The sequence below is a fragment of the Nelusetta ayraudi genome, unplaced genomic scaffold (genome assembly GCF_046127955.1).
Source record: "Nelusetta ayraudi isolate G7.1 ecotype Tasmania unplaced genomic scaffold, CSIRO-AGI_Nayr_v1 ptg000135l, whole genome shotgun sequence".
NCBI classification, from domain to species: Eukaryota; Metazoa; Chordata; class Actinopteri; order Tetraodontiformes; family Monacanthidae; genus Nelusetta; species Nelusetta ayraudi.
This window is the reverse complement of record NW_027466185.1, coordinates 5,121,373-5,145,716: the sequence shown is the minus strand read 5'-3', so window position 1 is coordinate 5,145,716 and position 24,344 is coordinate 5,121,373. Positions and strand designations below refer to the sequence as shown.

Here is a 24,344-nt window from a genome sequence, read left to right as displayed (position 1 = left end):
AAACGGGACTTAATCTCTCAGATTGGGCAATGTGTGTCCCATTTGACTTTATAAAGAATGTGGGAGAAGCAAAACCGTTTCATATGTGTCCACAGGGGCAAAGTAAAGGTCACTGAGCCACAGAGTTTTGTTGGTGTCTTAACGTGAATGGATTTTTTCAATGCTGCGAGTGATTTATTGCTCTTTGGTGGAGATTTTGGCTTTTGTCTGCTTCTGCTAGGAGTTTTTTTTCTTTATAGTGAAAACAGAAGACTACCAAGATTATGTTACAGAGTGAAAAAAAAAAAAAAGGCTCAGGCGGTTTTGATTGAGTAGCGTGACGAGGAGGAGGCCGCATCCCATCGCGTTTCCTGTTCCTGTGCCGAGCGCTGACACTCGGAAGTCTTGTTTGCATCTCGGTGCTGCATTAAGGCTGTATTTCCTGTCGTTCATTGTGTCTGCGTCCTCTCTTTTCCTGTGTCTAAAGATAAAAAACGATTTGCTTGGAGTCCAAAGACTCAACAGATTTAAAAAAAAAAACAAAAAACACCTTTAGAATTCAACCACTGTTAAGTTGCGAGTCGACCCGAGGCCTAAGTTGAGCTAAGCTGGCGGCCTTATCTGGGTTGTGAACCCCAACTTGAACTCTGGACCAGTGCGTGAGATGCACAAGACGCTGGAACTGCCAGAGAGCTGGTGGCAGTCAGGAAGTTGTGCTGATTCAGAGCCACTGGCTGGCTTGCTAGCCGTCGCTGTGACTGAACTCTGACTCCAGCAGCTATTTTGCAATTCTTAAGGACTTATTTGGAATGTTGTCACAGAAACATTGGCCTGTGTGTGCCAGATGTTTCTTTCAGCGTCATGCGCTGGCCGCATGCACATTATTTTAAAAATGACGTTGTTAATTTCACAGTGACACTAAAAGTGTATTCTATTCTCCTCTATTCATTTTCCCCCCGGTGATGAAATTTGAATCCATTTGTTATGTGTATACGGTGTTTAATCAAGCAAGTGTCCTGAACAGATGTGAAAATTTCTAATTTTGGCCAGGCATGGGCAAACTACGGCCTGGGGTCCTGGGGTCCGTTAAAGCTTTTTAATCACCCACCAAACTCGAAACTATATGAGTAAACCTTATTAATGTTTTAGTTTCCCTGCGTTCTCTCTTTTTCTGCCACAGTGGTGATGATGATGATGATGATGATGATGATGATGATGATGATGATGATGATATCCTCAAGAATAACATCACTCTAAATGACGTCTAAATAGCATTAATTCATTAATTTTCAGTGTTCAAAGAGTCACCTCAACTAAGACGACTTCAAAGAGATATTTTGTTTTAACGTTTTCGTTCATTTTCAATTGACATTAAAGCTTGTGTCTTCTACATATCCCATGATAAATGTTTTTCTCCAATGAAGTGGGTCACCAAAACCCTCCATCCACCTGCTGCTGCTCTGGCCCCCTCTGTCAAGCTTTAGAACCCATAGTTGCCCACCCCTGAACAAGACCATCACCACCTGGTTGGCGTCACGCTCTGAAAGCCTTATGTAGCCTTATGTAGCCTATGTTGTTGCATGTGGATGAGAAGTTGACATTGTGTTGTTGTGTACATATTTTCTTCCCTACTTGTCGCTACAGTGAGCGCTTGGTTCGTTATTGAAAGCTGCAAATTGTAGCGGTTCCAATCAGTGTCTTTGTCTGGTATTGTGACGCATGAAATATGACTGGCAGGTGTTATTTAGGAAAAGGAGGGCCTGCGTTCAGGGGAGGGGGAATCCTGTTGTGTTGACGCAGTTGTGGCGGCTCAGAATAAAGCAGGACAAACGGCCGACGACACCACCTGTAGCTTTTTATATGGCGGGGGAGTGACTGAAATGTCCCAGGGGACGTGAAGCCTCCGATCACGGGTTTGTCACAGCGGATGAGTAAGAACCGCGCCAACCAAGACACTCCCTCAAACTGGAAACGTATGCAGCAGTCGGGCCGTTCCCTTCTCCTGGAAAGCCTCTCTGTTTGTTTTTGTGGAATTTGATTTGCCGCGTTGGGTGAGGGGAGGGAGGGGAGGGGAGGGGCTTCACTTCTCCAGGAAGGATGTGAGTTTGCTGAAGAGCTTTTGCTCTCAAAAAAAAAGAAAAAAAAGAAATGCCACACATTGTCTCGAGGGAAACAGTGGTTGCCTGGTTGAGCAGGGTTTTTTTTTTTCAACCTTCTTATAGAACAGAATGGCAGCCTTTATTAATCCCACATTGGGGAAATTTGCATAATTACAACAACAGTAAAGTGCAAAAGAATTCAAATTATATTAATTAAAAGAAATAAAGAATAAGATATTTATAGACTAAGAAGAAAATAAGAAGACATTTGCATTATCCTGACAGTTGGAGTGATGTCACGTTATGTACATGATATTGACACATCAGTAAGTGTTTTATTGCACCTTTATGAAATGTGAGTGTAAGCATTTTGTGACAGTGGCAGCTTTACTCTGACAGTTATTATCGCCTGGTTCACTGTTTGGTTTTTGGTTTCTTTATTTTGGTAGTGTTTCCATCTTGGACCATTTCTTCCTTAAAGCTGCTCAAAATTACTGGCGCTGATGCCATTGATCCACCCTTTCACCTGTGAACCAATGGCAAGTTCCCGTCTGTCGCTGCTTTTAATCCAAGAGTGACTCATGGTGCATTGCGTTTAGCAATGGATGTTGGGCGACTGGGCAGGCGGGGAGAGCGCTGTCAGAGGGTGCGGTGTTGTGAAATGAAATGATGTCATGCTGCTCTTACACAGATCTCAAATATTGTTTCTGAAGACGTTCTCTTAAAGGCACAGTCGGTCTCTCCACCCGCGTCCTTTAAGTCTGCAGAGTCTGCTAGTGGTGACGGTTGAGGCAAGGAGGGCGCTGGTGATGTTAGCCACACCCCCAAACCCCCGGTCAGCAGCACAAGACTCCGGTCCTGGATAAACACGGCAATACGGTGTGGTTTGGCTCAACCACCAAGGCCTGACAGTGTTCTGACTTCTAGATGTATATCGAGAAATATGGGACTTTTTCTTGGGATGTTTTTGAAATTTCCGAATGCGACTTAAACGCTTTATATATGTATGTATATGTGTATATATATATATATATATATATATATATATATATATACACATATACATACATATATATATATATATATATATATACATATATATATATATGTATATACATGTATATATATATTTATGTATATACATGTGTGTATGTATATGTATGTATATTTTTGTGTAAATTTTACACACTGGACCTTTTAAGCTTTTGAATGCATGTGTTTACTGTTTTAGTTCCCTTCTTTTTCAAAAAAAAATAATCATCAAGCGGTTACATTTTAAACTGCAGCGCTCACTCTCTCCCCCTCCCTCTCCCGAGCTTGCCAGTGAACTGCGGTGGCCTGTGCACCCAAAACTGGACACCTCATCCACCTTCCTCTTCTTCTTCTTCTTCTTCTTCTTCTTTGTTGGTTTATGTGAGGAAGCAAGCGTTCAACCTAAATGCAAAACGCGCTGTCAGGCAGCTTGATTGTCCACACCAGGTTTCCATAGAAGACCCTTGATCAATGTATCAATCTTATATTTATATATGAACCGTTCTAAGAGAAGGAAAACCAAATTACTTTTATTGTACTGTGATTATACACTTTAATTCATGTATTTATTGCCAGTATATTAAGCTTTTACCAATATAAAAATACTAAATCAAGCCAGATATTACATGCTGGACCTTTAAATTTCTTATCTTCATCATGAAATATCCCTGCAACAGCAACTTTTATATTTTCCATACATTTCAATAAGAAGTCAAACATTCATCCCTTTTTTGTGAGCATTTAAAAAAAAACAAAAAAAACTGTCCCATTAACATGGTGTGTAAAAAAAAGTGTAAAAAGAAGTGTAAAAAAGAAAAAGCGTCAGTGGTTGCATTTCCTTTACGTTACGGAGAAAAAAAAAGTGTCGTTTCGCAGCGGCAAAATCTTCACCGCAGCTCAGACACTAGGCACACAGGGAGTACGTCTCGGTTGCGCACATATTGTTTCAATAAACAGAAGCATTGACTTCGTGCAGCGGCAGCCTGGCTTGCCCCGAGCAGACGTTGCCCGAGTTCACGAGACACACGCGAAGGCGCCGAGCCCTTCTGCCCCGCCCACCACCTCGGTCGCTGTGGAAACCGCCCGCTGTCGCGTCATGGTGGATTGAAAGCCTGGAGACGAGAAGCTGTGGTCTGGTGCGGCACCAACAAAGTGACACACACACACACAAAGTGACACACACACACACACACACACACACACACACCCTGTTACCCATCGTTCAGCGATCACATGACCTCCGTCCTGCTGCTAGTCATCTGTGCGTGAGGAGTCATGACCGTCTGTGTGTGTGTGTGTGTGTGTGTGTGTGTGTGTGTGTGTCTCACACACACCAGTACGTATTTCCTTCCCTTCTTGTGGCTTTTTGCCCAATTTGGCTTGTCCCTTCCTTTTTTTTTTTTACTTGAGATGTTTTTTTTTTTCTCCTTGATATTTAACAAACAAGTTTTGCATACCCCTTCTTTTAACATGCATCGACTTGTATGATGGGACGGCAGGTCCCGGGTTGAGCTCAGCGATTGGTTTGCGCTGATGTGGCCGAGCGGAGCTGCTTTTTGTGTAGTTCTGCGACAAAAACATTTTTAGTAAAATATAAGAAAATGGCAAATTTGTTCTTGTTGTACAATGCAGAACTGATGCTTTCTTGCAGTGCAGTGGTGGGGGGAGAAAAAAGTTTTTGGACACCTCATGCATTCGTGGGGCACTGCATTGCGCTAAGAATCGGTCTTTCTTTAAGACTCCCAAGTGCAGTTTGTTGCAGTGCAGTCGCCAACATTGACCCACATCCTGCGCGAGCACTGCTGTGATGCTTCAGCGAGATGACATCATCAGTATTCCGATGCAGTATATACTTTTCTTATATTTTTTCTTGTTGGCAGGCGACAGCAAAAAAGTGTCCCGTTTGTTTGTGCGCCTCTGATGGAGGCACGTGTTTTGAAACACGCAAAAACATTCTCTCCCTCCATAGAGTTGCAGTTGCGTACTACCAAGGTGCTCTGGGTTTGTTTTTTTTGACTCAGTCTCACTTATGTGATTTCTGTTGTCGCTGCACAGTGGAGAGGATCTGCTGTGGGAGGAGTCGCCTTTTGCACGACGTGCGCTGGAGCTTTGCCAAGGCTTAAGTCATTTAACTGGATCTGAGTGGAGAGTGATAAATAAGGGTGCGGCATGGGTCTGTTGATGTGTAGTTAACTTGTGCAATTTTCCTTTTTTTAACAGCTGTAATGATGAGCCAAACTGCGCTGGACACAGCATGCTCAATAGAACAGAATCAATGTTCAATACGAATTGTGCGTCTTGGACTCGCAATATTTTCTGCTCACATTTATCATCAGCTGTGGTTTGTTTTTGTAAAAGTTCATTTCAAGGAGACACAAGCAGAATTAACATTTAGAGCACCACATATCTGCTTATTTGTGCAGGGCACAAGTTATATCAAATGTAATATTTTACCTTTATTTTGATTGCATGTTTTTGAACAGGGACTTGACCAAACTGTTAGATTTAATTTGAAGCTTTAGATTATGCAGTATAAATTGTCTCATGAAACATAAACATTGATATATGACAGTGGTTCAAATGTTGCGTGACCACGGGATGGTTTTGACGCTCCTTCGTGGGAACAGTGGGTAGACTAATCAATGGCCTTTACTGTCTCCGGCTGAAAGCCGAGACAAAAGTAGCACGTTGTGTGTGAGTTTCTGACCAGCATTCAGATTTTGGAAACTGCTGTGTTTCGTAACACGCCAGTCCGCCAGCACTCAGAGGACCGAGTCTTGCAGCGTGCAACAGTATTTCTGCATGAGGTGGAAAAAATTGATTGATTTACAATTGGGCCATTTATTCCAGTTCTGGAAGCAGTGGAACACACAGGACGCTTCCAAATGGCTTGAGGAGTTTTTTTGTTTGCTTGTTTGAGTATTTTACATTTTCTTGAACTTTTTTAAGGGTATATCTTGTTCTTTTATTTCTTACTCGATGAACGCAAGGATTTTAGTTTTAAATCTCATTAAGTGCATGTATTTCACTTTAAAGGTCCCATTTGTGAGAAAAGGTGTCAGTCTGTTTTTTTTTTTTTCAAGACTTGAAAAAAAATACAGTCTAAAATGGCGCATGTGCAGTGAGAGTTTCAAGAAAACAAGTCATCGAACCTGCAAGTGCGCACATTGCAAATTATTTTATTGTATTCTTTTCTTCCTTGTATTTAAAACCTGAGGGTTTGTGAGGTGGCTGATATGCTTCGGAAGATGTCCACACAGGCTGTCACCCTGTGTGGTTGTCAACCACATCTACAAAGAGCTCTGGTAGAGCCCTCGACACACCACATGGCAGGGGACGTGACCCAAGATGACATTTCCCCCTGCAAATTTCAAAATAAATGCCAAGCAGAAACGGTTTGTTGGTTTGAAATTCTAAACCTTTTGCGACATAAAGTGGACTATACCTACTTCTGGTTCCTACTTCTGGATGCCTTTCGTTTCTCAATGCGAGCAGGTGACTGCCAGGACGGAGTCATTGCGTGCTGCAGCTCTCTGTGGTTCCTCTTGGTTTCTGCTGCCTGGCAGATGAGCATCGAAACCCTGTGAATAACGAGTGAGCACTCACTGACTGATGTGTTTATTTAAGAAGTGCCGGCTTGTCCAACGATGTGACTGCACACCGAGCCTGTGATGCTCTAAAAGTAACTCCAAATGTTTGCTGTACTTCTGATGTGGCTCCGTCAAAATCGAACCAAACCGTGTAGGGCTTTGATCAGTTACGTCGTGATGGTGCAGTGAAAAGGCTTCAGTTCGGTGGAAGGTGATGAAGAGGGCATGAGGACATACAGGGGACATCGTGTAGCTGCTGAGCTTTCCTCTCAAACTACACCTGAGATGATAAAGAGGGTCCAAACACTCTCAAATGTCTCATCTCTAATACAACTTAATGGCCATGTTAACACTTAGAAATAGTTGATGCTGCCACTTCCCGAAAAGTTTCTGTATTCATTATTCCTGTGGAGGGGGAAAACATTGGCGCAATGTCATCAGGTGATTTGGGATGCACTCGTTTCGGTTGGTCATAATATGAAAAGCCATTAGACAAGAATTTTGATGCAAATATGATACCTGAGGTTAAAAATCTCAGTTGGGTTCTGTGCAGCTCGTGCTTCTTCTAACTAAAACATTTAGAAAATTGCGGACTTGTTGAATCGCTACGGTTGTAATTTGTCCTCCACTGTGCCGCACTTCCTTGAGCCTTGTCATTTGCTGCGTGATTGCTAGTTCTGTCTTGTCAGTCGGAAGCGTTTAAAGGTGACAGTCTGGAGAATTTGGCCTGATTTATGTTTTTTTATACTGGCCAGAAATACATTAATAAAAGTGTAAAATTAAATTTGGGTTTCCCACCCACTGAACGGCTCTTCTTAAAATGTCATGATATATACATAGATGAAGGGTCTTGCTCCCAGTTAGCTGCCATCTTGCACCACCAGTTTCTAAGGAAGCCCGGTGTGGACAATCCAGCTGCCTGACAGCGTGTTTCATATTTAGGGTGAATACTGGCTTCCTCAAATAAAAACCAACAAAGAAGAAGGTGGACGAGGTATCCAGGTTTGGGTGCGGAGTCCACCGTAGTTTACTGGTAAGCTCGGGATACGGAGGGTGAGTGAATGAGCGCTGCAGTCTAAAATTTAACCACTCTGAAATCTCCAAATGTCTCACACTTAACCTTTCAGGCTGCTTGCTTATGTTCTATAAGCCCAGATGCCTTTAGCACCCATGCTCATTTTCCTCGTTGGACTAGATTAGATCCGGGCTTGAGTCACGTGGTTCTTCCCGGCCCAGCGGGTTGAGTGGCATTGGCTGCTGTGGGAGTGGTGTGAATAGAGTGGCTATCTTCTGTCAGCGGTCACGAGTCCGTGCATGTCCGCCCCAGCAGATATCCTCTTCCCTGTGCTGCAGGATGTCCTGGCTGAATACCTCACACCCCCTGGCTGAATGCTAGCCAGCAGCATCCCTGCACTACTGGTGTTTTATCCTGCGCTATATGTGGCGAGTGAGCTGCGACTTGTCGACTCCAGACGCGTTTCAGCTCTTGAAGCATATCAGGCACTTTTATTTTGGTACAAGCCGTCCCAACGTCCTTCACCTTCCTTCAGCTGCGTCGCGAGATTTGAATTTCAGATAACTCACGTGTTGGCCTTGCTAATCCCCAGTGGGAAACATTCCAGTTATATCTCGGTACTCCGTTTCCAATCAATTTACGGTTCCGATGAATGCAGATGAAAACGGCTGCTGTGTGCTGCCCTATGACGACTCAAAGGAAAAAAGACGACCAAAAGATACAGGAAGTAATTGCTAACCTAGCCATTGCTAATAAGATTAGCCCGGATGCTTCACTTTTATCAGATCTGGATGGCAGTAATGATACTCTATGCTACTTAGTACCCTAATGTGACAGTTTCAAAATCATGCTTGGACATGCACAGTGATGAGTGCCCTTTCTTTCTTCTTCAAAAGCCGTAGTTTATTGGAAAAATGCAACAAACAAACAAACAAGCAACCCAAAAAAGAAGATGAATGACATGTGTTCTTTGTGTGGTTTAAGTCGTAATTCTCAGGCTACAAACAGCGCAGTTACATCATTGGGTCGAGAGAATTTTGGGATATAATATAAAGTTGGACAAGTTTTTCATTTGGATCAATTCAGCAAGCTGTGATTTTTCTTGCAGGTCAGGTAGAATCTACCGAGTTGACTTAATGTTCACTTCAGTTGACTCGGCAAGACTTGTTTCAGGAAAACATTTTGCTCATTTGCTCTGATTCGAAAAAAAAGATTGAAACTACCTCAAATGAGCGTACAAAACGAGTTACCAATTAGAGTGAGTCGTTTTGGACTGTGTTGTTTCCACAGATTTTCTGATGCGCATTACATCACACGGTTTTACAGAAAGGCACTTTGTAAATAATAGCAATGATGAAATAACAGGCTAAATAAGTTGAAACCGACAGCACCCCTTTAGAGTTTTGTCACATCTTTGTTTCACTTCATTTAAAAAAAACAAAAAAAAATGCCATAAACAGAGACGAGGGCAAGTGTGCAGACAATAGACGGCTTTTGCAAGTCATGCAATGCACTGCAATGCACTGCAATGCACTGCGCAGCTGGTTTACTCCAAAAATGTGCGGTTGCCAACAGTTGGGCTCCATTCAGGACGGCTCACGGTCTCACTGCAAACGCACCGCCGCACAATTTGTGTATGAAAGCTTAACTGCGACAACTTTTGCAGCGATAACTGGTTTTCCTCTGAACAAAACAAAAAAACGGCCGTACATGAGCTCACAGTGATTCAGAAGAACGGGGGAAGTTAAAGCTGGGCCCCCTCGGTAGTCCGTCATGGTTTCCAGTTATTCTCAAAGTATCTGGAGAGTCACTTCTCATGTTTGACGTGTTGGGTCACATCAAATAGTATAATAAGAATAGTAATAATAGTAGTAATAAAGATAATATGGCAATAGTATAGTATAATATAATATACATAAAAAACAATATAATAAGTTACATAAAAAAAGTGTGTCTGAGTTTCCTCCCAGACAGATTATCCTTGTTCTCTCCGGCTACAGCAGAAATAGTCTTTGGTCTGTTGTTAACATGATTTTTCTTTTTATTTATTTTTTGTGTCTGATCACCTCACCTGCCACGAATGCTGCCCCTGGGCTCTCTCCCAGATGGATCCGATTTTTGGAAGCATTCCATCCATTGCGTCAGCTGTGCCACTTCCATGAGTTGGATCTTTTCCTTGCAGGTGTGGTCTGGGAGCATGAGAACTTTTTATTTTTTTTCGGTTGGGTGAAAGGCGACATTGTTTCGCTTGCTAATCTGCTTGGCACCTTTCAGGTCTGCTATGTGCCTTTATAGCCCTCCCTGAAACCACGCTAACAATGCAAATAGGCTTTACACCATCACGATTTTTGTGCCGATCACCGATCAGTGAGTTTAAATAAACCGATAACCGATCACCGATCCGATCACGTGAGGAGCAATATTTAAATGACTTGTTTATGTAGACCCCTTGCCTTCTCACTTTCCCGACTATATGGACGAGCACTGTCTAAAGTTGTTTGCTTTAGCATCCGTTTCGGACTTTGCTTTTCTTTTTCTTTCTCCGCGCTGCGTTTCTTGAACTCGACGTGCTCCTCCGTGTGTGTCTTTTCCAAGTGCCTGATTAAATTTGTCGTGTTGAAATTTTTTGCCGATGTTCCCCCGCGAGGTACTGTAGCGTTGCATATATTGCAGATAACTTGTGCTAGGTCTGTTTCTCTCACTTTGAAAAACTTCCACACCTCCGACATGTTTGTTTGTGTCGCCCATGGATGTTGCTGTCGTGAAGATTCAAACAAACTTTATTGTCCGTCACATAGCGACAGTAGTCAAAACAGGAAGAGGCACCAAGACGAAAATGAAGTTTTTAGAATCATGAATCATTAGCTCTCGGATACAAATAAATAAACATGTCGAACTACTTTGGAGTAAATGAGACAGAGGAAAAAAGTTTCAACACGACCGTGACGTCATTGATCGGATCGGTGATTTATGACATGACGCCCGATCACGAACATTTCAAAAAATGCCAAATATCGGCCGATCCGATATAGCCGATATGACCGGTGGAAAGCCTAAATGCCAATAATCGATCAGAGGTCGCCTAAACGGAATACTTTCCGTCGTTGACGTCTTTTTTCTTTTTAAACAGTGACGGAAAAATCAGAAGACCGTCTGTCATTTTGACAGATTGCAATACACACACCTGACCACTTGGTGGCATCTGAAGTGGCACTTGTTGTTCCAACCTCCATTGTGGCAGCATAGCGCACATTGAGCCTCCGGAACAACACCAAAACAGCTAAGAGAAGTCCTATTCCATTGTGTTCATATGGAGCCACTGAGGCCACAAAGCATCATTCATCTGCCTGATGCAGTGTGTATTTTCTGTTCATTTTCTGTTCAGCTAACTTTGGAGTTAATATCAATTATAAATGAAAGGGAACGAAATGCTTTCGAATATGTCCTCATCATTTTCAAAATCAAAGTGAGTGGTTAAAAAAAAAGAGTTTACGACAGGATTTTCATGAACTTGTCAGTTAAAATGACAGACGATGAAAAAGTCTTGCGCGACCCCTGGCCCCGATGTTGAATTACCTCAACGGAGAAAAAACACAAACATGAAAACAAGTGTTCGGCTGTTTGCTGACGCAGGGAAAACGCTTGAGAGCAAGTGGAGAGGAGGGTGGGGATGGGTTGGGGGGTGGGGGGGGTCTGGAATGAAAGCCAAGTTATATCTCCAGAAACAAAAAGGATATTAACCTCTTGCCTTTGATGGGGAACTCTTCGCCTGCATGTCCCCAATTTGCTAGTTAGAGGGACGGACAGCGACTGCCTCTGTGTGTGTGTGTGTGTGTGTGTGTGTGTGTGTGTGTGTGTTGGGCGCTGGCCTACTTTTCTGTTTGTGTATTGTCTCTGCGTGTTGGCGCCTCTGTTTTTGTTTGAGTTCCTTGAGCGTTTTTTTTTTTTTTTTTTTTTTTTTTTTCCCGACGCTGCATTTAAACCCACAGCGTCCCAACTGTGGGGGAAGAAGCGTTTGGAGGGGAATTAATATATTGTTTCACGGAGCGGTTTCGGGGAGAGCCGTGTATTCTCCTCGCGGATGAATGCTCCCATTACTCGGACCCCGCGGGTCGGGATTGAAGACGAGGGAGGACGGGGGCTTGTGGCGGCGGTTACATAAGTCTGCTGTGCTGTGTCATTGTACCGCTGCGATGTGCCGAGCCCCGGCCAGCCAGTGGAGGAGGCCCCCACTAGCCAGCACAAATAAGCTTTCACTACTGTCACAGCAGCTTCCTGTGAAAAGACCTACCGCCTCCTCATTATTATCAATCCTTGGATTTATCAAACTCTGTAACCTGGATAAGTGTTTTCAGTGCAAACAGCGTTTGTCCAAACCGAGCACCGAGAATATTTGTTTACAACTCACTAGAAGTTTTTGCTTATCTAATCAATCTTCATAAAAAGTGCTGAGTTTTAATCAGGATAGCTAGTTTTCATAACCTAACATAGGAGGTGGCAAAAGTATTCACATTCTGTACTTGAAACCTTTAATAACCATAGCCAACGTTATTTTCTACTGGTGTTGTCACGATACTGGATCTCACACTTTGATACAATATTTGGGAAAGTATTGATTTTCGATACGATTTTCAATACTAGCCACCGCGGAAGTTTCGAGGGGCGGAGAGGAGGAGGGCAAAGTCCCACAGAAGTCTGTTCGCGACGCGACCTCCCTCCTTTCCTGCCTCGCAGGGAAGTAGCGGAGGGAGCGCTCGGAGTGTTTGTGTGTGTGTTGGCGGCGCCGCACGTCGCCTCGATGTCGTACTGATATATCGATGCTAGTACGGAGAAGTCATATTGCATTGTTTTTAATTTTCAGTGTAGAAGAAATGTCGCCATTTTTGACAACACTATGTTCTACATTTCTATTTTTGTCTGTACTGAAAATAAACTGAACAGTGACCCCAAGGTACTAATCTCCTTATTAAATATGATACACTTTCACATTGAACTGCACAACTGAATAGTTCAAATAGCTCCACTTAAGGCAATAACAAGGATAATTAATTAATTAATTAATAAGTCAATTACTTTGGACAGAATTTGTATCTTTTAAACCCAAAAATAAGCAGCGTGTTTTTCCAATGTAAGGAGCAGAAATGTAGTAAAAGTAAAAAGTCATCAAAGACAGACTCAAGTAAAGTACATACAGTATACCTAAAAACAAAATCTACCAGTACAGTAAGTACCAGTAAGTATTTGTACTTTGTTACTTTGCAGCAGCGTCGCTCAGACTTCGCACTCGTCCATCTTGCCAACCATGAAACAGAGTTTTGAAACGGTGGTCAAATAGAACCGCTCGGCTTGCTTCTCGGATAACGAGGTGGACGTATCAAAGTGAGAAGCAGCGGTTCTGGGGAAATAAAAACCCAATTACCGCTACAAGTTGCAAACAATGGCTGCTGACAAAGGAATTGGCGCAGGTGCCGCTGCAGTTGTTGCATTTTTGGCATGCAAACTTCTTTTTGTTTCACGTGGCACTGTTTTTTGCCAGGGTTGTGATGCGTGACTCATATCATGCAGTACACACATCTGATTGGTCTGCTTCAAATAGATGGATTGGCTTTTTTTTTTTTTGTTGGAACATCAAAAGAAGAAAGATCAAATGTGAGAATACTGCTGGTAAAAACCCCAGAGTGCTCGTTCTTATGTGTGTGTATCCCTCTCTTGTCTTTTTGCAGTGGAGGGCGAAGGTCAAGGTCGCATTATCCAGCGGTTCCCTGAGAAAGACTGGGAGGACAGCCCCTTCCCACAAGGCATAGAGCTGGTAAGACAACACATGCAGTGGAGGAGCGGGGGTGTTACGCTACGTTAGCATCCGCTTGCTATTCCGCTCTGTGCAGACAAGTAGTGCAAGGACTGCTATCCTCGTTCCCAGGGGAGAAGCCAGCAGGGGGAGATTAATGAATGAATTGACCAGAACATGACAGACTCTGTGTTTTCAAGGGTCTGCCGCGATTAGCCCGCAACCCAATTGGTCATCGTTTTGGGTCATATGAGCTGAATATTGACCAGCGTGTGGCCACAGTTAAAGGTGCCAGTGGGTCAACAAGGCTTCACCTGAATGAAGACGCTCCTCCAATAAAAACCTTCAGACTTCAGCTCCATCGTCAACCCTCTGCGTTCTTCTCCCATTCCAGCGGGAAAAGAACTCGTTTATACCGTTAATGCTTTTTTAATGTTTACTCTATGTTAAGAAATTTTAGAGGTATAATAGTGGATATACTTTCTGTCCAGACTAGAGCGACATCGCTCAGCAGTTACGGGCTGTAACGTGTTACAGTAAATCAGAGAAACATTTGAGCGACAGAACAAAGCGATAGTTGTACATTTTGTCCTCTTATTTCTCAAATACCTAAAGAATTATTATCTACCGTTCTGAAAATGGCAGCCATGTTAGCCAGGCCTTCTCTCCTCCAATCACAAGTTGTGTTATTAAGATGGTGAAACACATTCAAACAGCTGAACCAATGACTGTTGCAAACTAGCAGAAGCAAAACCAAGTTTTTCAACTGTAATTTACCTTTTTTTTTAAAATCTTTTTTTATTTTGACATGTTTATTGAAAACCCAGCGATGCAATTCTGAGTGTTATTTTTTCCCACTCGGATCCGAACCCGGGAAAAAAAATCCCATGTCCCAAGTCATTGGTTTCTGCGGGTACCCGACCCGGTGCAGAACTCAGACTCTGCCTGGGATTTGAGGAACCAGACGTGTTGCCGATAAGCTGCATCAGCCACCATTTTAAAAAAATTACATCTTTATTGTGCTTTTGCACTCTGCGTCAGTCAGTCTGAGGGCTGTGACTGCAGTGACTGTTGAGTGCAGTCTGCCGACACCTACACATCGATCAAAGTTCAGCTAATAACTAGCGGTATGTTTTTCTTTCTGACTCACTATCAGCCGCGGCCATATTCAATGGTTTTCAGGTTGCCAGTCAAAAGTCGGCAGGCGGGCAAACACTGGATGGAAATGATCCAATCTAGCGAACGCTGAGACCGCAGAGTCGCTGTATCATCACGCACCGCAGAGAGAGGTTCACAAATAACGTGGAGGATATTTCATAGTTATGTTTTTTGAATGACATGCTAATTTGTTAATTAATCATCAGCCTATGACGCAAGTACAGGTACACCATATGTCATGGAGCGAGCTTGCTTAGCGAACTATAGCTGACTTGGGTAAATGCATACTTTACGACAGTTGTCAGTGAATTACAGCCCCTGTCAATACAGCGTTTATACTGAATTGTAACACTCTTTCACTTAGGACTTATGAACTGTGTTTTTTAGGGCATAGTAGTTTGATATTTAAGTTGTGAAAAAACTGCTCAAGGTATTAAACTGTAAGAAACATTGCATATAACCTTTAAATCGTGAATTAACATACCTATGATATTTTGCGTTGAAAAATATAACAACGGTGTCACAGGTAAATTCTTTGTGTGTCATTATTTTGATATATTTGTTTAAACACGGAACCGGCCATTTGTCCGGGGTGTCACCCTGCCTTCGCCCTATGACAGCTGGGAGAGGCTCCAGCAGACAGAGTACAACAGTATTACACAGGTGTGAAGATTTAAGCAAGTTTTCACCACCAAAACAGGTGGTGAAAATAAAGAAGATAATCGTGACTAATCGACTCGTTGAATAAACAAACGATAGATTAGTGGCTAGCTGCAGCCCTAAACCTGTCCGGTCGCGCTAATTATAGCCTAGCCTAGCGCGCGGTGAATCCACCACCATGACCGTTTCAAGCCCCTTGTTTCTGTTTCCTGTTTCCTGCCTGCAGTTCTGTCAGCCCAGCGGCTGGCAGCTGGCCCCCGAGCAGCAGCCGGCCTCCTTCTTCGTGGCCGTCTTGACCGACATCAACTCGGAGCGCCACTACTGCGCCTGCTTCACCTTCTGGGAAGGCCTGGACAACTCACAGGTGAGGCCACTGACAGCACCCCCCACCCCCCACCCAGCCACCCCTTCACGTTAGTTTCGCTCTTTATCGTCTCTTTCGAGGCACCCAGAGCCTAAAAATGCATTTCTTTTGCAATGCAGGTGAGCACACTCATCCTCTGCAGGCTCGCCTGGAACAGTGGATTACTATTTTTTGACAACAGTAATTCTGATGACAAAAAAAAAGTTAGAAACAGATCTTTGCAAACATCTGGTTTGAACTTTGGTAGATAATTTTCGATATCTATTAAAACCCTTCTTGCATTTCATACAGTGGTGCTTGGAGTTTTATAATGTGGCTTTAAGCAGTCATCATTTTCTGATATAAATTCAGAGTGAATGCATGACAGACACTATTGTGTCACCACTGAGTGAGGAGTGTAGTGTCCTACATCCAATTGGAGGTTTGTAGGAATGAAACTTATTCAACCTGTCAAGTTGATGTAATTTGTCTTTTTTTTTTTTTAGTATTGCACACTTTATATTAAACTTTGTAGAGCGCACATTTACCAGATAGTGCTCAGCCTGTTGTCAGAGCAGTTTGCCGTCAGCGTGAAAAATTCTTATTTTTACTATTATTTCACAATTTCTCTTGAAACTTCTCTTCTTCCCTGTGATCAGCTGCAGAAGGCGGAGGCGAGCGAAGTGGATGAGGTGGACGAGGAGCCGGCTGTCGTCCAATCAGCTCAGCTCTTTGCCCCGAAGAGCCTGGTGCTGGTGTCCCGACTGGACTACACCGATGTTTTCAGGGTACGGACGCGTTGATGCAGTGGTGATGCAATTAATACACTCAAACAGAGGCTTAAAAATAAACTTTGCATTAATTTATTATTTAGATATGACCTTCCCTCTAATATAGCTGCCATTAAAAACATGAGTTTTGAATTGATATATATAATTGTATTCAATTACAGGTTCCTATATTTGAGCTATTTTCGTTGCTTTGTTTTTCCTAGACTCCAGTGCAGCACTCGCACATGATTGGCTGTCCAGAAACTGAAAAACAAAAAACAGCACCGTTAGCCCTCTGTTTGCAGCCTCCTAAAACGTCTGTGCTCATTCTTAGTTCTTCCACACACAGTATTTGGAAGGAGGTGTCTTGTGTTCAAACTATGTTCTGTGCTACTATGCTTCTACATACTATGTGTGTAGTATGTTCCTACTTTTTCGAGGGAGTTTGTTCACTTTCTGCTCAATGTCCTATGTCGGTCATGTTATTCATGACTACCGTAGTTCCAGTGCCTCGTTGTGCTCTTTCCTCACGGCAGATCTGCCGAGGAGAAACGCTTTCAACATTTGTACGTTTTTCTTTCGTACAACACCGTTCTTTTTTAATAACGTGTTGGTTCAGAACAAACGGCAGCTGCTAACCCCTCACTTGCCCATCGCGTCATATGGATGCTGTGTTGTAAGATCTCGATTTGACCGCGTGTTCCCTTCCCTTCCACTTTGACTGAACAGAACTGCCTGGGCCTGATCTACACCGTCCATGTGGATGGCCTCACTGTCCCTCTGGAAACGGTGATAGGAAACCTCCTGACATGTGTCATCCCCATTGCCGGAGGCTCCCAGGTAACCGCTCATCCGGTCGACGCTCCTCCTCCGTAGGTCGTGAGTCATTCGATCGTAGCGGATACGAGAAGCTAAAAGGAAGCCATTCCGCCGGAGACGGGTTGACTCAGTTTGGCGCCTCACGCTTTTAACAAATTTATGGCTTTTTGCTACGTGTGTCACACTTCTTATCTCGACCCACGCACCGTCAAAGCTTTACAGTTAGCACTGTAGGGACGTTTGAGCCGTAAGCAAAGCAAAGTGCTTTGTGTGGGCAGCTGACTCTCACTCTGGCTATTGCTTAGTCTGCATCCATGCCATTTCAGGAGAAATAAATGAATTAAAGAGGCTGTTGCTGGGAAGCTTTCGACCTCATTTTCCCCGCGCATATGCGTGCATGTTAAGGACAATGCACGTACAGCGCTTGTGACATGCCAACATATTCCTTTGCGTGTGCCGAAGTCAATAATTAATGGGTAGCGATCACGAGGCGACTGCTCTGTCGTTTTAGGGGGTGTTAGATTTTTTGTCATCATTTCAGTCTTTGAATTTATTGTTTTTTTAGGTCCACGTCCATTTAAAATCATTTTCTTTGTCGTCAGTCAAGGGCAGCTATCAGACGTAGAGGCAGAAATCTCAGTGTACCCGCAGCAGTGGAAAAAAACAGCAGTCATTTTTTTTTTTTTTTTCACAAGATGTTATCAGAATTGTTGCCAAAATTAATCAGTGAACATTTTTTATCTGTAGTGAAGTTACAGTCTGTGTGTTCAATGAGGAAACAGTTCTATGACTTCGATTTTTATGGGCTGTTTTTTGTTTTTTGTTCACATTTACTCCCTTTTTTGCTTTGTTTTCTTTTTTATTTGATTTACACGTTGCTTTTTTTAATGTCGTTGTCTTTTTGCAACTAATTTTCAAACAACTCGACGATGGGGGAGCGCTGTGGATTATTGCATCAGTCAAAGTGTGGATGCCAGATGTTGTAAATAATAATAACCCTTGTTTCTTTTTTTGTGTGCACTCCCCTGTACGCCGGTTCCTCTGTGTTACAGATAAGTGAGCCCCAAGTTTGTAGTTTAGACAAGGTTCCTCAGGCCTGTGAGTGGCTGCTGGCCTGCCTGCAGGTAACTCTGAGCGCTCTGCCAGCTCCACCAATCAACAGCCGAGCTTGGTGTTCTTGATTCCCTCTCAATCAAACGGAGCCAGAGCTGTTTTCTTTTCTTTTCTTTTTTATGGAATGTGTTTGTTCTCGCAGCCATTTCAAATCATGAGTGATTGATCGTCGCGCTTTGGCTGTCGTTGACCTGCTTTAAATGTGATCAAACGGGATCATGTTGTGTGTTTTAAACACTCCAGTCCCCCCCCCCCCCCCCACCCCTGCCCTTCTCCGACCTTCCTTTGTCATGTTTATGGTCATCTTGAGTTATTGCAGCCTTTTCTGAAGTATTGATCAGGAGGCCTTCTTCCGAAGGCGCCTAAATACACGTGCACAGTGGATCCCCGTGGCTGTGCAGGTCAGAGTGCCGTCGCCGGGTTACCATATGGGACGGCAGATGGCCTCCGACCAGGCGGCACCGTGCCTGAATGGGGGAATCACGTCTAATCAGTATTAGCGCAGGCACGGACCCCAAACAAACGCGGCTGCTCAAGCTAAAGCCCTCCTTCACACACTGACACGCCTGAAACACAAACATGGACCAAACATAAGCAGCATTACCTTATTATCTAACATGTTATTATTGTTTTCATTACAGAATACCACGCAAAAATGCATATCGCACATATGTCTCATACAAACACCCGCACGTAAGGAGCTCCTTAAAGGTCCAAGTGTGTAGTATTTGGCCTGGCTTACCATTTCTATATTGGTAAAAGTTTAACATACTGCCTGTAAATACAGTCATAAAAGTGTAAACTCGCAGTACAATAAAAGTCATTTGGTTTTCTACCCTTAGAACGGTTCTTATTTATATATAAGAACATCCATAGATCAAGGGCCTTGTTCCCAGTCAGCTGCCATCTGGACTGGCATAGCCGTGTCTCTAATCAAGGTCAAGGGTCTTCTATGGAAGCCTGGTGTGGACATTGCAGCTGCCTGACAACACGCTTAGTGTTTACGGTGAATGCTGGCGTCCTCAAGTAAACCAACAAAGAAGGTTTGACCATAGTTCACTGGCAAGCTTGGGAGGGTGAGAGGGTGCAATCTAAAATGTAACCACTTGATGTTGCTGTTTCTTCTTCAAGCTTTCCCAAATATTACACACGTCCCCTTTTAAGGGGCTCAGAATTTTGGACGCAGGAGCTCATTTCCAGGTTGCACAGTGTCCTGTTTATCACTGGAGACCATTTCAACAACTATTTCATCCAGTCCCTCCAGACTTTGCTGGTGCTAGGCTCGTGCAAGTCAATGATTTCACCTTGCCTGCCAATGAAAACAATCTCACCCACTCCACAGCACACTCAAGGCAAATGAATTATAATACCAGACTACTGATGTCAAAATCTGCATTAATAGAATGATGTTATCCCCTCCCATCACGTTGCATTTTGACGGAATAGTGTCTCAGCGGCAACATAGTTAGACTTCCTGTTGGCAGTCGGCTAGCAGAAACCAAGCAGAAACCAACTGTATTGAATTGAGTGATGTTTATTTAAATTCAGCCAGCGTTTTCACAACTAAAATGCAAGGATTAAAGCAAAAATAAAAAACAATCCAGACAAACACAATCGCTCCTTCCTGAACTCACAAAGGACAGGCCACATGCAAAGGACACACGCACAAACACACACTTGCACACATTCCAGGAACACTGTAATCATGCATCAGGATGCCAAATGTCTGTCATTAGGGCAGAATGTGTTTATTAAAGCCGGTCACTCCGCCCAAACACACATGCGGTGGGAAGAGCGGCTGACACGCTGGGAAAACTACCCAACTTTAGCTCGGTCTCACTGAGGTTCCGTCCAATGTATATAAGATTAGGTTTCCGGACACCTTTCAGATCTTAGACAATCTTGAATATAAATCTTGAGACTTTTTTCATTGTAATAAGAAAAAAAAATCACTCAACTTGCCATGGATGGGCGATAAAGACGCGTTGTCTCGCTGAAACATACAATTTTGACCCAGAATGCAAATAAAATTGCGCTTGAAGTTTTAAGAGTGATTCTTAACGCAGTACATCAGTAATCCATGGGGTGTCCAACAACTTTTCTTTTCCGACCATTGCGGTTTGCAGATCACCTCGATCATCCGTTAACGATCTGTTAACCAAATGAAACAATGAAATGTACTAAGACTTTCTTTTTCTCCAATTGCCCGATTTATAAACTTAAATGTCATAATTCATAGATACCAGAAAGTCCGCATTGACCTTGAGAACGACTGCAGTCAGTGTTCTGTTGCTCATTGTACAGCCATTTTCATTGACTTTGCCATTATATGTCTTTATTTTGGCTAGTGTAGCTTCTATCGTAGGCTTTGTCCAGCCCTGGAAGTGAACCGCCGGTTGTTGGCCTTGTCTTGAGCAATGATGCATTTCTTAAGCAGGGACACAGGCGCGACCTCACACTGACCACCACACTGCTGGTTTCATTACGAAATCCTTATCAGTTATTCATCTCCAAAAATCTGCATACAAACCCACTGAGCAGTGCAGCAGATAGGGGGGAAAAAAGAGAAATCTGATTTGATCTGAAAATGATACAAGTTGTACTTGGTCATTGCAGTTTTTGTTTGTCTCCAGTTTGCAGTCAGTTTTCCTCCCCCTCTTACTCCGACTCCGTGCCAGTGGGTCTGAGGTTTAAAAGGTAATTTCAGTGCAGGTCACAGGAGCTGTTTAATTACCAGGCGCAGCTTAAAAGATTATTTGCTGTAGTTTAACCCATGTTTTATTTAATGATGTTCAACTGTAATTACTCTTCCCCTCTCTCTAACCCTATTTTCATCATTCCCAAAAAGCCAACCACTTAATGCATCTTTTTTATTTTCTACATTAGTGTAAAAAAAAAGAAGAAAGTTCTTGGACACTTTTGCGGACAATTTTTGTGTGTGTGTGTGTGTGTGTGTGTGTGTGTTTCAAAACGATGAATTGTCAGTAACTAGAAAAATATATAAATTTATCCTGGTCTGGCTGTGTGCCAGGAGCCATAGCCTTGTCAAAACATCCCCTTTGGACCTGGATGGAACTTCCTGGACGAAAAGAGAGTGTGTAGCTTGTGGGTGGCAACGCTGAAAGAAATCGCACCTGGAGACTGTGACGCTGTGACATAAACGCACGCGGTGTCAATTTATTTATTTACCACCGTCACTTCTGCTAAAAATAAACAGGTGGACTTCCTGCAACGATTCGTTGCATAACACCTTTGCACGGGTTGGTAACTCCCAACCGTCACGTTCGTGTCATTAAAGCGCTATCAGCAACGGCGATATCAGCGCTGAGTGATGCGGCCCCCCTCACCGCCCCACAATGCTGCCTTGCTGGTGACAGTATAACTTTGCGAGGATGGCGCCGCTGACAGAGCTGGTTAGATAACATCTCCATCTAAATGATCAACTCAGTCCCTCTAATAAAGTGTGCCTGAGTCGCAATAAACGGTATTGTAAAAAAAAAAAGGGATCCTCGCCCCTCCCCCCATACAGTCGGATGAAGCGAACAGTGTTTACGTCGTCGATCTTCTTGTAGTTTTATGAGGCGCTGATGGTTAAAAGAAGGAAAAGAATGGTGCTCTGTGCTGCTGAATGCTAATTGCTAAATGACGGCCAGTCTTTTGTTTTGCACGTGGTCCCATCAGATCAAATGCACCCGCAAGGGTTATTTATTAATTTATTATTTTACTTATTCATTCATTCATTCATTCATTTGTTTGTTTGTTTATTGATTTATTGATATGTTGCCACAAAGCCATCTTGCTACTCATGCCCACGGTGTCACATCCATCATTTGTGCAGCTTCCTTTTTTTTGTTGCGCTCCCTAGCGCCCTCTTGTTTCTAACATATGTCTTATCCCGCTCTGTGTGTGTGTGTGTGTGTGTGTGTGTGTGTGTGTGTGTGTGTGTGTGTGTGTGTGTGTGTGCGCGTGTGTGTGTGTGTGTGTGTGTGTGCGCGTGTTTTTCCGCGGGGCCGCTTGTGCAGCCGGGCCAGGAAGAGAGGGAGGAGAACCTGGTACGCCGGCAACTGACTTCGTCGCCGCCCAATCAAGCATCCAATCAGCTTTGAGCTTCCGCAGCATCCGTTTTTTGTTTTTTGTTCCCCTCTTAACCGCGTGCTTCCCGCAGCTGGCGAACCAATGAAAACGCTCTGACGAAAATTCAATCTGTCACCCACAGCTGATCGTTTTAGCCCACGCAGGTTATTCTGATTGCACTGCCAGACTTGATGACTTCCGCAATATTCTGCAGTATAAAAGCAGATAACTTCACCGTGAGCAACATTCTGCAGTATTATGGGGGTGGTGGTCTTTACCAAAGCCCCCCAAAGCAACCAAGCAAAATTACACATCACAAACCTCACCTGATGATCAGACGTTGGGTGGCAGCATTGATTCGCTAACAGCTTCTTGGCCTGTGGGTTGCAGAGAGCTGCATGTCGACAGCGGTGCACTTTGTTTGTCCCAGCTAGCTGAGCACATGCAGCGTCATGCCCCTTCAGTGTTTGGCGATGGTGATGGCTGATTTCCAAGGCTATTGGACACTTTGGAAGAACCAGTTCACCTATTTGTGTGTAATCCTTCAGATTTTAACGTTGATCACCAATGTTCTCGGTAGCCACATACGTTTCATGGACTCAACGAAATCGTGTGATCTCGCCTCTTGCCTTTTTTTTTTCTGTGCCTGTTGTTTGAACTGTACCGCTTACATTGCTTGGTGCTAATGTGGCCTGAACCGTTCCCATTTCCGCTTGCAAGATGTTTATCCAAAAAACCACCCGCAAATCAATTTTCATCCACTCCAAGTTGTGCTTTGTGTACGGCTGTACGATTGATTGCAAGCAAGAGTCGCGCAAATCAAGAAAGGCAAAACACTTGTCTTGTGCAGTGAATTAAAACTTGTCTTCCAGGCTACTAGTCTTTTACTCGACATGGTTCAAGTTACTCAATTCTGATTATTTATTTATTTTTCTAAGTGATGAAGTGGTACATCTCAGAATTGTCACAGGAAAGCCTTAGCAGGAGGGTAAAAAAATACATGAATATACAGTTACAGTGGGAAAAGGTTGCCTGTGAGAGAAAGATAATTGACAGACTGGAACAAATTCTGCATTTTTTTTTAGAGCATGAGTGTCAGAGCAGGTGAGGGTTGGCAATTACTTTCCTCCTTAGATACGCTTCATGGTCCAAACCAAGTCGCGCAGAAATCTCCTTCATGGGTAACTGACTGAGGTTCATTGTGTCTGCATAAGGTATAGACCATTATTAGCATTTTTCTTCTACAACTGACACATGAACATTTTGAGATGTTGTTTTCGTACTTTGACATGTCACCGTAAGCGACCGTGGAAACAATGCTAAAGCTGACACCTGGCCCGGGAATCCTGGCCCGCATCGTTCTTCCCTGACGTGGTTTCGGCCGTTGGCATGGAGTCGTTTCCGCCCCCCAATCAGCTGGAATGGCTTGCGTTTCACTTTTGTGATGTACCTGCTAAGCTTGTGGGATTGTCCCGCTGTTGGCTGGCCGCCGCTGACTCACGCTGCTCTCCAGATCTCCGCCACCACTGATTGATTAAAGCACGCCGTCGCAGCCTGATCTCCCCGGAACACAAGCCGAGCTTCTCTGGTTTCATTTTTCAATTTCCATCTCCTCCTCCTCCTCCTCCCTTCTCTCTCTCTTTTGCCCTCTCTTTCTCTCCATCTGTCTTTTTTTCAACTCAACAGAGAACCATAACGTTAGGTGCTGGCGACCGCCAAGTCATCCAGACGCCCATTGATGATGCACTTCCTGTCAGCGGCAGCAGCGTGGCGCAGCTCTTCAGACAGCTCGGTACGACCTCACCACATGTGACAAATACGTTCTGCATCATCTTGTAAAAAAAAAAAAAAAAAAGAGAAGAAAATCCGCTTCTTGTTGGGTTGAATTAAAACTTGGATTTACT

General features: G+C 43.6%; 1 protein-coding gene across 9 annotated transcripts in view; it reads left to right on the top strand.

Moving 5' to 3' along the window:
* sbf1 (SET binding factor 1) overlaps positions 1–24,344 on the top strand; it is a 63,591-nt gene that overhangs the window by 9,362 nt on the left and 29,885 nt on the right. For 4 of the 9 annotated variants that reach the window (XM_076012015.1, XM_076012014.1, XM_076012016.1 and 1 more), the window contains exons 2-8: positions 13,439–13,524; positions 15,548–15,685; positions 16,324–16,452; positions 17,164–17,274; positions 18,306–18,377; positions 22,389–22,418; positions 24,127–24,232. In XM_076012015.1, coding sequence (XP_075868130.1) covers positions 13,439–13,524; positions 15,548–15,685; positions 16,324–16,452; positions 17,164–17,274; positions 18,306–18,377; positions 22,389–22,418; positions 24,127–24,232 — 672 coding nt within the window. The remainder of the gene's footprint in view (positions 1–13,438; positions 13,525–15,547; positions 15,686–16,323; positions 16,453–17,163; positions 17,275–18,305; positions 18,378–22,388; positions 22,419–24,126; positions 24,233–24,344) is intronic. The other 5 variants (XM_076012018.1, XM_076012022.1, XM_076012021.1 and 2 more) reach the window with 3 other exon arrangements.